The 17,296-nt window shown below is 39.4% G+C and overlaps 2 protein-coding genes across 3 annotated transcripts in view; one reads left to right on the top strand and one right to left on the bottom strand.

Moving 5' to 3' along the window:
* Nucleotides 1–16,801, top strand: part of LOC128733582 (uncharacterized) — a 242,087-nt gene extending 225,286 nt beyond the window's left edge. The window contains exons 3-8 of one of the 2 annotated variants that reach the window (XM_053827267.1): nucleotides 6,914–7,552; nucleotides 12,905–13,252; nucleotides 13,318–13,429; nucleotides 13,552–13,602; nucleotides 14,448–14,624; nucleotides 14,774–16,801. In XM_053827267.1, the coding sequence (XP_053683242.1) occupies nucleotides 7,522–7,552; nucleotides 12,905–13,252; nucleotides 13,318–13,429; nucleotides 13,552–13,602; nucleotides 14,448–14,624; nucleotides 14,774–15,404 (1,350 nt within the window). In that variant the 5' untranslated portion in view covers nucleotides 6,914–7,521 and the 3' untranslated portion in view covers nucleotides 15,405–16,801. Of the gene's footprint in view, nucleotides 1–6,913; nucleotides 7,553–12,904; nucleotides 13,253–13,317; nucleotides 13,430–13,545; nucleotides 13,603–14,447; nucleotides 14,625–14,773 lie in introns of both variants that reach the window. The other variant, XM_053827266.1, reaches the window with a different exon arrangement.
* LOC128733581 (HIV Tat-specific factor 1 homolog) overlaps nucleotides 1–17,296 on the bottom strand; it is a 169,180-nt gene that overhangs the window by 114,520 nt on the left and 37,364 nt on the right. The window lies entirely within an intron of this gene.

Genomic DNA, 17,296 nt, shown 5'->3' with positions numbered 1-17,296 from the left:
TTCTTACCGAGAGATGGAAGAACGTTCTCCAACGCGAGACTTCGTGGGTAATGGGTGTCTTTGTACATATGCACATGAAACAGAAAGCAGGAGCAGCAGCAACAGCAGCGGTTTGTGGGATTGTGGGATTTCGCCGAAAGGAACGTGTTCACGAAACAATGCAGACGATTGTAATTGCACGCTTTTGCGCATTCGGAAAGCAAACTCCGCGTCCGCTATCCGGTCGTTTGGAGCCGGCTGGCTAAAGAACAACGTAAGCAATAACAACAACAACATCAAAAAAATGAAAACAAAACGGTTTGTCGCCGTTGTTGTCTAAGAAGCCATCGACAGCGGATCTTCGTCGTTTTCTTCTTGTGTTTGGCTCATTAAAATAAACGATCCGAAGATGTGCACTTTGTTTCCGATAAATTTATTTTCTGCTTTCATGCATTTTATTGCTTCGTTTCCCCTCCCCCAGGCAGAAGAGAAAGAGCTGTTTTGAAGAGCTTCCATAATCGCAGTATACCCTTTTTCTGGAGAGTGCATCTCTCGAGATGGATTTGAGTGGTAATTAGGATGTTAATGGGCGGGATAAATGTGTTGAAAATGGTTCATTTTTTCCTGGTGAAATGTGTCCGGTTTTGCGGTTTAGGGCAGTGCCGCGAACGGAGTGTTCTTCTGAAGGGAACGTAGAGTTTACTCAATGGGTTGTCGGGATGGAAATTTCATTCCGTTTTAGTGTGATGCATTAAGCGGGGATTATTACAGTAATTGTTTTTGAAGCAGTAAAATTACCAAAGACAAACCTGTATAGTGAAAGTTTACTACAGTTTTCCAATAATTGGCTTTATTGTCCATTAATATTTCTTTACCTCTTTGCTGCAAATCATGGGCCAACAGAAGCCTGTTAATAGGTATGACAATATTCCCTACTACAGATTTGCATCTTTATTTGCGACAGCTCAATCAAATCCGGCCTATACTGAAGTTGACGACCTCTTTCTGGCTCCCGGCTGAAAATTACGTTGTATTACTTTCACTACCTCAGCATATTTATATAGTTGGTATAATTCGTGCAACTGTGGCAAACTCTATATTCGAGTTTAGTTTTAAATATTTAACACAGCACCTCACACTTAAAAACTTCAAACACTTGTCATTCGATTTCCATCCTGCTTCACCACAGCACTAGTACCACCTGGATTCCCAGATTTCCTACATGATATCATGTACTTCGTTTAGACATAATGGATGAGTCCTAAAAAGCCTGTAACTCTGCTCCACAGCTTTATGCTTGATGCCGATCTTCGGTACGCCTGATTTTGATTCAGCGTCTTTCGAATCAAGTCAATTAGTTTCATTGGAAATCCATGCTTCAGCATTGTTTGAAAAAGCACATTTCGTTGAACTAGATCGTTCGCCGCTTTGAAATCTACAAATAGATGATTAGTCGACAGGTTATACTCCCGGAACTTATCAAGCATCTGGTGTAGCGTTAACGTTATAGATTAGTAAATGAGCGACGTTCTCGAAAAGACTAGCTTTGTATCCTCTGACAGTAGATTTTGCTAATGGTCTTACGAAAGACCACTTGAGTGTATAACTCAAGTCGCTTTTAACGCGAAGGACACGTTTCGTATACATCATAGTAAATTCCATAAATTCAAAAATACGCATTCGCTCAAAAAACCGCGTAAATTCCGAACTTAAAAGTGTCACTTCCAAAATTCGCATAAAAAACCGAGTAAATTCCAAAACTTCGCGCTCATTTCGAAAGTCGCGCGAAATGCAACTATTTGAAATTGAGAGGGGCTTTATAGCCGCAAGGTTACCGAATCTGCTTTTACATACGAGTACTCGTGGGTTCGAATTCTATCTAGTAAAATCAGATCTTTCAATGTAAAATGAGTTTAGATTGGGTCACACATCACTCCTTCGTAATAAATTCGGAATTACTAACAAGGAAGCCGCTTGCCAGGGCAAGTTATAAGAGTGGTACTGACCCAATGTGCGTAATGAAGCCTCGTCGAAGAGTAAATTATCATTTATTCCGCTTCCTAAATGTAGGAAAAAATTGCAAAAAAGAAAATTTCAAGGTGATAGCATTGTTTTAATGCTAGGCTTCTTCACACCATGCACAAATGCTGAACTCTGTTTTACCGACGATGAAGCCTCAAGCTGGTTAGAGGTGCGTGATGAAATCTAAGGCCAACTTATAATTAGACTTCGCACTTCCTGGTTCTGGATTAAAATCAGTAATTCGTTCAAGGCCCTGTTGGTGCCGCTATCCGCCTTTTTAATTCACGACTTACATCGTTGTAACCAGTGTTGCCACATATTCATCTGTACTGGAAGGGGCAAAAATCTTTTTCATCTGTACTTTTTCTTCCAAAAATCTGTACCAAAATCTGTACCATTAAAAATATTTATTGCATAGAAAAATTGGGTTTGCTATCATTAAAAAATGCACGAGTATCAAAGCATTTATTTGTTTCATGATGTTTGAACATATCCCTGCTAAACTTTGACATAAAAACGTTTTGTTTTTTTTTAATTCATACTAAGAATTGCTTCTCTATTGATTTCAAGAAACAGTACTGAGAAAAAAGTATGAGTTTTTAACACTAATAAAAATCTGTACCTATCTGTACTTTTTGGCAAAAATCTGTAATCTGTACCGTACAGAATCTGTACCAAAAAAATCGAAAAAATCTGTACTTTTCCAGATAAATCTGTACATGCGGCAACGCTGGTTGTAACGGTTAACACCGATGACATTGATGTCGTGCGTGAACGCAGTGCACCGCCCAGTTAGCTTCGAGGTACGATTATGGTCCAACCAGCCAATCGTCGTATATTCGAATCTCGGCTGGGCGGTACTGCTAGAGTCTGTATGATCGTTGCAACCCCATAATTGTCCTGTACTCTAATAACCGGCTGCAAAGTCTGTCGATAAAGAAGGGTGAAGTCTTAAAGAGATTTATACCCTAGGTTTTGTTTTTGCGTACGAAAAGCACCTTCCAATTCACTGTTGAACAGCAAATTTGTTAGCCCGTCACCTTGCTTCAAGCCAACTAACGTCACAAAATGAGTCCCAAACCATCCATTATTTTGGCGCGTGATTTGGAACCTTCAAGGGCAGCACGTACCAGTCTAATCAGTTTTGTTGGAAAACCATGTTCAACCATAATCCGCCACAGCTCATTTCGTTCAACTGAATCGTTCGCCGCCTTGAAATCTATAAACAAATGGTGTCGCAAGGTGAACATTTAGTCCGTTGTGGAGCGTTCCTCTCGAAACCCGCATTGGTATGCGGCGATACCAACAAAGATTACCTGCAACGGCCTCAGTTTATGAAACAAGAGTAATACCCCGGTAATTGGTGCATTCGAGTCGATAACTGTTTTTGTAAATAGGATATATGAGACCTTCCAACCAGTTCATAGGTAGTTCCTCCTTACTCCACACCTTTAGTACAGCCGGATAGATTGCAATCACAGTCTTTCGCTCCCGACTTTCTGAAATTTGATGGGGAAGCCATCCTTTCCAGTTGCTTTGCCGTTTTCAGCTCTCTAGCTCCTTTTCTAACCTCGTCAAAAGTTGATGAATCCACAGCTTGTCCACCATCCTTAACCGTTACCCTGTTTCTATTGACAGCTCCATCTTGTTCATCATTGAATAGCACATGGAAAAGTTGTTTTCAACGCCTGGCTCCGATCATTCGATAACCAGGTTCCTCTCCCTGGTCGTTGCACATAATAGGAGTTGGCATAACAGAGTAACTGACGCTGGGTGAACATCTGATGCGTCTGATTTGGAGCGACCCTCACGTGACTCTTGAAACAATTCTCCGCCTCCGCAAGAACGTGATCCAAGTGCTGGCGTTTCTTACGACGGCTAGGCCTCGTTTGGCGGCTCTAGCATCTCGGTTTCTCTCTCTGCTCAGATGTGTCACAGTTGCAGCACAGCCAACATATGAGCTCTGATTCGATTCCACTCGTCAGTACCTATATGGTACTCTGCGTCACTGGAAATGGTTGCAACAGTAGTACTCAACACTTCTCGCACTGTAGTACTGATCGCATCGTGGAATAGTTTACATTGTACGGTTAAGTTTTCTCTAACTTGTTACCCGATTTGCTCATCCGTTTTCCGAGAGTACTCTGCAGCAACCTCCATGAAAAAAGCAACTCCTTCTGCGGACAATAAGGTGCTTTCCCGTATCCTGTTCCCTAGACTGAGATCGTTAGCGGAGTCCTTCGTTGGTGAGTGCCAAGTTAGTTTTCATGAGGGTCGCTCCAAATCAGACGCAACAGATGTTCACCCAGGGTTACTGGACGAGAGCCATAAATACGAGTCATACGGACGGTTGCCATACGGACGAATGCCATATAGACGAATGCCATATAGACGAATGCCATATAGGCGAATGCCATATAGACGAATGCCATAATGTATGTTTGCCATAATGGACGGGAGTCATTCAGACGGATGCCATAATGTATGTTTGCCATAATGGACGGATGCCATTATGTACGTTTGCCATAACCCATACATTCAACGTTTCGTAGATGGTTCAGGGCGAGCCGGCCGCAGGCAAAGGCGAGTGTTCGCCGGTGACCCGCCGTCGGAAACGCCGGCCACTGCGGGGGACAGCCGCCCCCCCTCCCCCCGCTGAAATCACATCTGTCTAGGTCTATTCGTTTTCCTAGGTTTATCGTCCTCTAGTTAGCTTTCCCTAGTCCTCGTATCGAGATACCCTTTATAAAATGAAAAGCCGCTTTTTTTAAGATGTATCAATTAGGCCTCTTACGACTTGGTCGCACTGGTCATTTAAGCTTTGAACTGGCCGAAGTGTAGTTCTGGGCCTCCATACCAAAAATATGAATTATGGCAAACGTACATTATGGCTACCGTCCATTATGGCAACTCGCAGACTCATCATCCGTTCGTGGACTTTAAAGCGGCGTACGATACAGTCACGTACGAAATGAGCCCTGGCAGATAATGCTATAACAAAGTTTTCCAACGAAACTATTTACGCTGATTTGTGCGACGCTAGATGGGTCAAAATCATGCGTCACAAAAGCGGGTGAGATCTCAGCCACTTTTGTGACGTTGGATACATACATAACTTTTTTAAAGTCTGCTGGGGTAAGGCGATACAGTCAAATGAATCAATGGAAGTGATCGTGTTGACTTTGAGCATGTCTCAACACGGCTATTTAAATCTATTGAACTTATAGAATTAACTTTCTGGATTTTCTTTATACTTTATTTTTTTAATAGTGAGTTGTAGGTTTTTTTATATGAAAAATTTTAAATTCTGGTTTTTAAATAACTTGAAAGTAGGGTACGGGAGGGTATTCCCATCACGCTACTAATTTCGGCATACATTACCTTTTTTGGCTACACTTTCCCAAATAAAAACTTTGCCGCTATATAACAATACTGAAACGAATGTAGCACTCATAGGCTTTAATGTGTTATAACTATTTTCATAAAAATGTAAGCAGTTTGCTTAATTTTATTCAATGAACATCAAAACCACTGTTTTTCCACTGGCACGTAACCAGGCTGAAAAAAATAGCAGCAATCGCTTACGCGTATCCGCTCTCGATGATGGTTTGGAAAACACACAATTATGATCACGTTTACTTATTTTAGAAACTAAACAGCTGTGAATAAGCTATCACAGACCAATTCTACTTCTTTTTATTACGGAAGAACACAAAAATTCCCCTCTGATATGAAAATATAAATCAATTTTCATTCACTAGCCATTAGCAACATTTTGTTTTTATTTCCAGCGTATGGTGCGTTACTTACACTACTACCAATATATGTGCTGACATACCTGGTATTTGAGTGACAACTGGCGCTAGTGTATATGACCGATTCAGTGATACACTGCCATTTTTCTGCTTTAGTCTCGTCGTCATTGTCACTAATATTCATTATTGTATTCTACCGGGCATTTATCAGAGTTAAAGCCATAGCATAGTGATCCTGAATCGCGAAAAAGCGGACATTAAAAAATTAAATAAAAATGGGTAATTTTTCAAGGGTGGTGGCTTTGGAGAAGTTTATTAATAATAGTAATTTTGGTGATATAGGTGATACACGGTCAGCCCAATAGTGCAGAAAGATGCGCTATATTTTATCAATAAACTTCTCCAAAGACACCACCCTTGAAAATTACACATTCTTTACCCAATTGCTAATGTCCGCTTTTTTTTGCTATTCTGGACCACTGTGTATAGTTACGATCAATAAAAATTCAAAACGATCTCATCAACATTAGTTAATGTTTCTGTTAGCAAATAGTTTCTGTTCTCTTCTTTTCCATTTCCGTACCGATTCATTAAGTTGTTCTCTTGATCGTCCTGTTCTGCGCTGGTGGACGCCTGCAGCAATAAATTTTCTTTTTTACACAGAAATAACTCTAAAGTTTACATAGTAGAATTAAATTGGATAAGTTTGATTTAATTTGCATCTGCTATTTTTTCAGAAAACTAGTGCCTTTTAAAATACAACAAATAGATTATAGTGTTATTTTTCAATTCGCCGTAAGAACTGACAAACTGACGAAAATTTTCCACAGAGTGTTTCTCAGAATAGTAAACAAAGATGTAGTATACCATCAGTAGCGAATTTTCGAGTTAAAAAATATCCATTAAATTATAAGATAAAGAACACATGCAATTTTAATTAGTCACACATTTAGCTTTAAGCTCTAAAAACCAGTACAGCACAAAAATTAACGAATTTACGACACAATAATAGTCTGGCATCACCCCTTGAACACCCCTTAAAAATCAACCTAATGAAGTTGGCAGCCACAAGGTACCAGCACCTTTGCTTAATATTCATGACACAAACCACAACAGCCAACTTATCGTTTTCATTCTCTTTCCTCGGTTTCTTACAGTCCTACCGCGAAACAAGAGCCAGGCAAGCACGCACATAGGACAAAACGAAATGCTTTGGACGCTTTGAACAGCCAGGTCCCAACATTGGCCCAGTGTCTCCAGTGAGTGGATTGGCAATCGCACGGAAAACCACCGGTAGACAAAAACTGGCGGAAAACCAATCAAATTGTATACAAACAGCAATGGTTTCATTGCTTCGACAGAAAAAATAAAAACCAAAAAAAAACTAGCAAATCAACAAACAACGAAACAACTGTTGGACGGTAGCGAAAAAAAATAAAAAACACACTAACGAAACGGAGCATTCTAATTAAAAACTTTGCACCGGGCAGCAAAAAAGATTTCGCCCGTAATTAGTGATCCAAATAAAAACGACGGACGAACCCCACGGGAGGGAAGTGATTTGTATGCAACAACTTCCGGATTGGTTCAAATGCACTTGATGATAATAATAACAACAACAAAAACGACAGCAGCTTCAGCAGCGCCAGTGGCGGCGGCACAACCAATTCAGCAGCAATAACTTGCAATTAGTAGCGGATAAGGATTAAAATAAGCACGTCGATTGGATCCAGTCAACCAGTCCCCCGGTGGATTTAACGACAAAATGACGAAAAACGCGGTGACAGTGATAATTGGTAAGTACCTACGGGGAAGACGGGACTTTTCAATTGGTTTCCAAAAGTAGGTTAATCAGCTCATCACCATCGGGCCGGCGGTTGCTCAATTAGTGTCGCTTTTAGCGAAAGCTTTTGGCTGTATTGTCCGAAAGGGATATTAATAATTATAAGCTCATTTGAATGTTAAGCTTGTCAATTCTCGGAGTCATATAAATATTGAATATTGATAATGAATAATAAAAACAATTGCGAATTAGCGGTAAAAATGACAGTATGGAAAGCTAAAACGAACTTAATAAGTTATCAATACATAAGATAAGACATAAGATAATTTAAAGTTCGTTTAAAATTAGTAAATTATCGGGAATTTTTGGCGTTGCTGAAAATTATTCAGGGAAATTCTGGAGACAACTAAGAAAAACTCCAAGTTCAAATGATCTTAATTTTACCTTTCTTATGGGATGAGTAAACTGGGAAAAATGATATACAAACTGAGAAAAATAAATGACTGAACAAGTGGGACATGCACATGCAATTCTGAATCTCCAACGCCAATTCGACCTGACGAGACAGGTAATGTCGTCCACTAAAACACAGGTAGTGCCCACTGGCTGAAGCGTTCCGATCCTGCGCGGACTCTACGAGTTGACTCTGACATCTCGTCAGCTCCGCCTAGCACCGGTTGTCCTTAACCGCGCACCCGCCATCAATGTTCTAACACAAACAACCACAAATAAACCAATAGGACGATGAATCTCAGACCATCAGTGGTTATCAATTTATCAGGGTTCGACCCATGGAACAAATTTCATTTTCCTCATCCCCCTGCCTAGCACTTATGCACTGTCCCAAAATAGGTCTAGAGAGTAAATTGAGCGCAGTACGACGTGAGCGTTCGCGGTAGTCGACAGAAGCTTTAAACCATAGAGTCGCACCCGCCTCCCAACTCTCGAAATCAAACAGCTAGTGCGCAGTATTTATAACGGGCGTCCATTGCCAAACTCCCCGACCACTACTAAGTGCTCCCCGCCGCCTGCACAGATGTATGTTTGGAACTGCGTAATATGGTCGAATGATTAATGAAATTGATTGCAAAAATTTTCTTGGATATCCAGCCGGACCTGTGACTTCGCTGATTATCCCTAAGAAACATTAAATTCCTAGCCGCTCCCTCCCTCCAAAGAATTTTAAGAAATTTTTATTACAATCAAGCATAGGGCTGTTGGTTTAATTTAGAATTATTAGTTATCAGAGATTCACGTACTGACCTTATTCTTATTCAGAATTTCAGATTAAGGTTACAGTTTAAATAATTGCGCTGTGAACAAAAAGTATTTACATCTGGTTTTAACCAGCTTTATATAAAACGCGCAGTGACAATTTGCAATTTTCAGGCCAACACCTAGTCCCACTCCCAGCCGCAGTTCAAGTCCAATTTAGAGCTAAATCCAGAGTTCAAGTTAGCCAATTTTAATCCAATTCAAACCAATGTAGTCCTGTTAAGAGCCTCGTCCAGCCAAGTACAGGGTTTAATCCAGAATATGATTCAATGCAGAGTCCAATACAGTCCCGAATCCAATCCGGTAAAGAATCCAATTTAGTACACAGTTCGATCCAGTCCAGATTCCATACCAGTCTAGTCAAGAGTCCATTCTTATTCAGAGTTCAGTTCAGAGTCCAATCCAGTCCAGATTCCATACCAGTCCAGTCGAAAATCCAGTCTAATCAAAAGTCCAGAATTCAATTCAGAGTAGCGTTGCCAGACTTTGCTGTCTGAAATTTATTAAGCACGCTTACGTTCGACTATCATTATTGATCTATCATCATTAACCTTTCATCTATGTCTTTTCGTCTTTCGTAAATCATTCATTCATTTTGTTACCTTTTGGTTGCTCTTCATGACGTCTATTTATCCCCATTTGTATACCACTTTGGAAATTCTTGTTACTGTTTTGCTACCGTTTAACCATCTCTTCATCACTCTTTCTGCCTCTATTTTTAGTCTCTTCGGCGTTTTCTATCTCTCTTGACATTTTTGTCACATCTTCGGAGTGTTTTCCATCGTAATTTTGTCGTCTTTCGTCTTTTGTTGTTGTGGTTGTTGTTGTTGAGTTTATTATAGAGTAGTTTAACCGACGGGTCATTCACCACTCGTCTTTCGTCTTTTGTTTTCATCAGCTTTTCACCTACTAGCATCGTTATCTTTCCGCCTTCTTTTCACCTCCTTTTCGTTGTGGATTTGTCATCTATTTGCTCTCTTTTCGACGTTTTCGACGTCGACGTTCTTATGTCATCTTTTCGTTATGTTTTAGTTGTTTGTTCGACGCGTTTCGCCGTCCTTTTATCATTCCTCGGACGTATTTTCGTCGGCTTTTAATGGTCTTTTCGCCATTTTTACATCACATTTTCAACGTCTCTTCGTCATTTGTTAACCTCCGTTTTTTGCATTACTCGTCATTTTTTTCGACAACTTTTAGCGCTTTTGGTTTTTTTGTTTTACCGCCTTCATTTTGGCACCATTTTGTTAATTTTTTCGTCTTTTTCTCATCGTTTCATCATTTTTGTTATCTTTTCGTCACCTTTTTGGTATTTTGTCGTAGTTTTTGTCTTTCATTTGGTGTCTTTTCGTCACCTTATTGTTATTTTTTCGATACCTTTTTGGCGTCTTTCTGTCATCTCTTTGTTAACTTCTTTCCGAATATTTATTTTATTTGATTTCCGTCGTCTTTTGACCGCCGTTTCTGGCAATTTCAACGATTTTTTCAGTGGCTTTTGACGTTATGATCGTTATTTTTGTTGCCGTTTTGGTATCTTTCTGTCGTCATTTTATCATCTTTGCTTCGTTTTTTATGGTTATCTTTTCGTCGTTTTTTATCATCGTTTCACCGTTTTTTGTTGTCTTTTTGACTCTTATAACAACTTTCTCGCCGAGCTACTTGTTGTCAAAACAACAAAAAGCTGTCTTTTCACTATTGGTTATTGTTCTTTCGTCGTATTTGTTGTCGTATTTCACTATCTTTGCGTCGTCTTTTTTGCCTGTTTTGTTGCCATTTTAAAGCCTTTTGATTTTTTTGTCTCTTCACCTTCATTTCTATATCTATTCGTAGGTATTTCATCGCTTTGACATTTTTCATCTTATTTGCATGCTTTTTGACGCATATTTTTTATGGTTTTTATACATCATTTTTTCGTGTTCTTTGTCACTGTCACGGTTTTGGCGTTTTACGTTGTCTTCATTGTTTATTCATATTATTTCTGTCGTCTGCTCGTCGTTCTTTGACCTACGTTGCTGGCATTTTTCGTCGATTTTTTCGGCGGTATTTTAATATTTTGGTTGTTGTTATTGTTGCCGTTTGGTATCTTTTTGCCGTCATTTTATTGTTTTTCCATCGTTTTTTACTTTCATCTTTTTGTTGTCTTTTGTTACGCGGTTTTTTGTTGTCTTTTCGACTCTTTTTACAATTTTCTCGTTGTCCTGTTTGTTGTTAACACAACAAGAAGCAGTCTTTTTACGATCTTTTTGTCGCTCTTTCGTCGTCTTTCTGTCGCATATTCACCATCTTTTCTGTTCTTCTTTTTTAGTGTATTTTGTCGCTGTTTTACCGCCTTTCTATCATTTCCTTTTCTGCATCTATTTATATTTATAATCATTTCGTCGTTTTTCATTCACTCACATTTTTTGTTGCCCCTCTGGGTTTTTTTTGGCATCGCCCTTTAACGAGTTTTTTTTCTTCTTTTGACTTTTTTAATTGTCTTTTCGCCTACTCGTCATCACTTTTTCGTCATCTTTCCATCCTCTTTTTCGTCACCTTTCCATCGTCTTTTCGTCATCTTATTGTTGTTTATTCGATACCTTTTTGCCGTCTGGTTGTCATCTCTTTGTTGCCGTCTTTCTGTCGCCTTTTTATCATCATTTCAACCTGCTTTCGTCGTCTGTTCGTCGTTTTATGACGTTTGCTTTTGGCATTTTTTCTTGTTTTGTCCGTCGAATTTTGCAGTTTTGACCGTCTTTTTTGAAGGGGCGTTAACCATGTGACAGTTTTCAGCGACTTTGTTTTCTTTGTCGTTTTCAGTAATGTTTTTGTCGCTGTTTTGGCTTTTTTGGACATCTTACTGTTGACTTTTCAACCATTTTTCGCCGTCTTTTTGCCATTTTTTTGTTGACTTGCCTTCGTATTCGTCGTTCTTGTGTTATCTCTTTATCGTATTTTTCTTCTATCAATTTTTGTCGTCATTTAATCGTCTTTTACTCTTTTTTTGTTATCTTTTCATCATGTGATTTTGTTCTCTCTTCGTCACTTTATGAATCACTTTTTCTCAATTTTACGTTACAGCGTCAAGCCAACAAAAATGTTACACTTCTATTATCTTTTTATCGTTCTTTCATCGGTTTTTTCAGCATGTTTCGTCGCCCTTTTGATGCTTTTTAAACCTTTTTTGTTGTTTTTTGTTCTTTCCGTCACTGTATTTCCATGTTTGCTGTTGTTTCCGTCGTATTCATGTAGTTGTTCGTCACTTTTGTCGTCAAGCCAACAAAAATGTTACACTTCTATTGTCTTTTTATCGTTCTTTAATCGGTTTTTTCAGCAGGTTTCGTTGCCCTTTTGACGTTTTTAAACTTCTTTTGTTGTTTTTTTTTTGTTCTTTCTATCACTGATTTCCATGTTTGATGTTTTTTCCGTCGTATTCCTGTCGGTTTTCGTTGTCTTTTTGTCAACAGCTACTTGGTTATGAAGAGCAAAAACCTGAAAGTGAGGTATATCATGCCGTCACCGTATAAAATGGCGAAGAATTCAATTTTGAACCTTTTCCGTGAAGTTAATGAAAATCCATAAATACGGGCACTTGATCTGTAGGTCCGTAGAAGCTAAAGCCGTAGATCTGGCATCACTGCGGATAGTCCACTACTATCCAGAGTATAATCCAGTTCAGAATATAGTCTAATTCAGAGTTCAGTATAGTCCAGTCCAATCCAGAGTACATTTAGGTCCAGAGTTCATTCTATTTAGAAATCTAATCCAATTTAAAGTCTAGTTCAGTCCATTACAGACCAGAGAGGATCCGTCCAGTCCAGCGAGAGTCCGTCAAATCGAAAACTTAAAAAAATTATGCCAAATGGCGTTGAGCCTTTCTAGTAATTGTCAGAAATCTTAAAAACATTGAATATTTGAAATCCAAAATTATCAATCCTTAAATGAATTCTCGAGTCTAAATAAATTCTAAAAAAATTCAATGAATTTAAGCGAATCAATACTAAGGATTTCATAAAAAAAATTTAATAAAATTTAATGCCTTGATGAACATACCTAATGAGTATATTACTACTTCCATGCACTCAATAACCTATTTTTCGATTAATTTTTTGCACAGCCCTCTACCTTCTTCCCAGTTTATATCTCACCGTTTGCGCCCAGCAGCAACAACAGGAGCAGCTGGGTCGGTACAACACACTAGTGGACGCGGAAGCGCAATCCGCTGCCACAGCCCAGGGATTGATTCCACACCATGGTGAACAGATCTCGGGCCGGCGCTTCAAGCGGATGTACGCGTTGTGTCCTCCGCAGTTCTTCCGCATCGGCAACGAATGTTACTTCATTTCCAAGAATAAACAAAACTGGCTCGACGCACACTTCGAGTGCAAGGACCGAAACAGCAAACTGGCGGAACCGCTAAAGTACGATGACAAAAACTTGCGCAAGTTTCTGCTCATGACCAAGGGTAGGAGAATTTACAAAATCTCTGGTAGAAATTTTTTTTTCATCCAAAAGTGATTTCGATTGCAGAGAAAAACTACATCTGGATCGGCGGCAACTATAACTGGCAAGCCAACAAATGGCAGTGGGGTTACAACGGAAAGGATATCGCCTATCAATCCTTTAGCCAAATGGTTCCAGGGTAATTATAGTGAATTAACGAGAAGCTTTTTGTATGATGTCCTTTTAGCTCAGAGAGAGAGAGAAATAGTAAAACACATCACAAGTGGTTCTATTATTTATGAGCATTTTTTGCAGGGGCAGCCAGGATCTGAAATACCACTGTGCAGTGCTTAACCCTGACCTCAAATTCAGGTAATTATTTCATGCCGAGCAATCAGCATCCATTTTCATCGCAGATTAAACATACCTCGTTCGAACAGGGATTGTCCACGAAGTGTGGAATGCCAAATAAATACAAATAAAACAACAAAGTTAGCTTTTTCGCAAATTATGGACAATCCTTTATGTCGAATAAGGTAGAAAATGCATAATCTAAAAAAAAGCAAACTCAGCAAAAACTCACTGTAGTCATACTATGCTGCTACTACCTCGTAACTCAAACAGTTTGACGAGAGAACAACCAAATGAAGTGCCAATTGCTCTCGTTCTGCAATGCGAACTTTTCCCGTTGTTTCCGAAACCGGCGCGCCACAGTGCCGGCTTGCTTTCCTTTTACTTTCTCGCGTTCGAAAGAAAAATTATACATTCCGCACTTGAAGAAGCTTCCATTCTAATGAAACTCCATCAGTAAGATAAATTCAAATGAAGCAAATTTCCTGCCAAAAGGTAACACAAACTTTCCCCGAAAGCATGTTAAAATATACCTACTCCTGGTTGGAGCGCTGTTCTTTCCCGGTAAAAGCGAACTAACTCTGTACCATTGCCGATATTGTAGTTATATTTAGCTGAAGGTGGTGGAATTAGTTGTGTATTTTGGAATAAATTATAAGCTTCCAAGTTGAATTGTCTGCGCGCCGTGCACGCATCTAACAAACACGCACGAGCTTTGCACCATTTGTATAATTAGCCACACAGCATTCAAGCTAGCACTCAACTTACTTCACAGTACATATTCTCCGTAGTAATTCAATTTCAACACTTTTTGACTAACGTAATTTTCGTCCGTTTGCGGTACGTTTCTTTTGGCTCACTTTCAGATGGTCGGCAAAGCTATGCACAGAAAAACTTAACTTCATCTGCCAACACAAGATGCCGCTGGTTAGCGGACACAGCAAGTCCAAGGTGTACAACCGATGGAACGCAACCTTCCCGAATCAGATGGCCAACGAGATGGAGGTGGTGGTTGCGGATCAACCTCGCACCAGCAAACAAAGGTACGCATTATCACTATTTAATGTGCCTTTTCGAACGGGACATCAGTTTAAACTGAATGTTGATACAACTAGTTGATGTCTGTGTTTGAAAAGTCACGAAACTAGTCTAAAACGCAACACTAACTAATCATTTCCTGGTCATTTCACAGGGACTATTACAACACGGTCAGCAATACCACGGTCAACCCAACTGCGTTGTACAACCGTTACCGAAAGATGAAACACTCGAACCAAACACGTCGCATTCGGCCTTCCCGTCGTCGCAACCCTCGCAAGAAGCTGCTGCAGAACGAGTACATTAGCAACGATTTGTTCCGTCGGCCGGTCGTTGAGTACGTTCAGGACAGCGATATAAACCAGCCCAATGGTAATGGTCACCGCAACGGTAACGGAGCGCCCAGCACCGCCCAGCGAAGATTCACCGTCGATATTCACCGCCCACGAAACCACAAAAAGCACAACCGGCTGAATAATGAGGTCTTCACAGAGTACCGACCGCACCAGCATCGTCATCATCTGGGTGAAACCTATACGAAGCCAACTACAACAGAGGCAACGACGACAACCTTCACAACGACTACTACGACAACTGCAGCACCGGAAACTCGTCCAACCGAGGCTATAAGAACTTCCTCCGCGGACGAGAGGAAAGCAAAGCGCGATAGAGTTCGAGAACGATTGGCCAAGCTCTCACTCGAAGAACGTGAAGAATTCTTCCGCGAGCGATCCAAGCGGAAGTTGACAAAGCGAGTGCGTTCTGGGAACGAAACCATTCCGTAAACTCTGCCAAGCAGATACAGTCTAGAAAACAAAACTCGACATTAATGTCGCTATAGAAACGGAATGGGGAGGAAACCAGGATTCTCAACTAGAGGAGTGTCGAGATTGACCAATCTTACAAACCACAAGTTATAAAAATTAAATAAATATAAGTGAGTTCCTAAGTCTGTCTCCGTAAACTCGGTCGAATTCATAGTTTTCTTCCGATCAATCGAAATCTAAACAGAGCACACCAACACATATCCTTTCTTTTTATTATTCTAGAATACAAAAACAAAACGGTACCCTTCCTAACAACATAATTTTAGACTAAGAGACTCTTGTTCCATGTGACGCTTTTGTTTGTTTATTTAACACCTTTTTAACTACGCATAGAAGACGTAGCATGTTATGTATTGAACTCAACTCTAATGTAAAAAATCATCATTGTCAAAATCATAAGTATAGTATTGATTTCATCTAATTTTCCACTACTACTTTCCCACTTAAATAAAATGTTGCTATAAAATTTAGTTTTTACGAAGAGAATTGTAAGAACAAAAACAATCGCACCAATAGTCATTATTTGCTAAGTTCAAATTATACAAAAATTATTGAAAGGAGTAAGTTTTCGTCAAATAGAACAAAGAAATATTAGAAATCATGCAAACAATTCAACTTACAATAAAAACTTACAAAGAGAAAGAGGTAAATCTTTCCGGTAGATTGCAAGGCAAGCCAAGCAGTAGTTCGATAAGGCACTTTACTCACTTTGAACCAGTGCAAACAAACACTTGACATACAAACACGGAAATTTAAAATCATCATTTTCTCCACTATTAGAATCGTACTACAAAGCATTTCGAAAAAAGCAAAACAAAACAAAAAAGTAAATCGCAAAGCAAATCTATACATATATTAACATTTTGCCATATTAACCTTAAGTTTCAAACACGGGTGCAAACCGTATAGGAGCTACATTATGATGAAAAAACTGCTGTTGATAAAAAAAAAACTATTAGTAGTAAAAAGCAAAAAAGAAAAAATAAGCAAACTCGAATCCCGAGAAGGAAGTTAAAATTTGTTGCAAATTTTCCTCAGATTATAAACTTATTCAAGTTTGCTACCCAAAACGAGCAATCCCTACACTGACCCATCATGTAAAGAAATGGCAAACAACGTAGCTAAGTAACAAGGAGGAAGGTTAGGAGGAAGGTCGAAGTCAGACTGACCATTTGCTAGCTGTCGCTTGGCAAGAAAGAAAGAAGCACAGATAATTGCAATGTGAAAAGAAACTGTTTAGGCGATTGAAAGAGAGATGTTTAAGGCAGAGTAGGTAAGTATGTAAGAGAGAAGCGTATTTAAATAAAGTCTTTAGCGAGAGCTTGGGTGTGTTTTGATACGTTCTACGCGGAAGCAATTCATTGATTGCCGTTTTACTGCGGTTTTTATAACCATTTTTGGTGGCCAGCCAGAACCGTTATAAATGTGTTATAAAACCTTTTTTGTTACTTTGGTCATTGTGGATTGCTTTGTTGTCGAGAACTTAACCCTCTCTGTCCCAGGGGTGTTTTGGTGGCTTACAGTTTTTGATCATGTAAAAAAGCTGCTAATTAGCAATTCGTCAAACGCAACTATACAGCTTGTAAAACAATGTTATGTTATAAAATCAAAATCAAATATATATAAAAATGGATTTCTGTCGGGATGTTCCTTATAGAATCGAAAACTACTGAACCAATCGGTGTGAAAATTTGCATGTAGAGGTTTTTGAGGCCAAGAAAGGTTCTTATGATGGTTAGAGACCCTTGCCCCCACTAAGAGGGGGGGCTCCCATACAAATGAAACACAAATTTCTGCATAACTCGAGAACTAATCAAGCAAATGGAACCATATTTGGCATGTGGGTGTTT

The sequence above is a fragment of the Sabethes cyaneus genome, chromosome 2 (genome assembly GCF_943734655.1).
Source record: "Sabethes cyaneus chromosome 2, idSabCyanKW18_F2, whole genome shotgun sequence".
Taxonomy (NCBI): Eukaryota; Metazoa; Arthropoda; class Insecta; order Diptera; family Culicidae; genus Sabethes; species Sabethes cyaneus.
The sequence above is the reverse complement of the archived record's forward strand: the minus strand, read 5'-3'. Positions and strand labels throughout refer to the sequence as shown.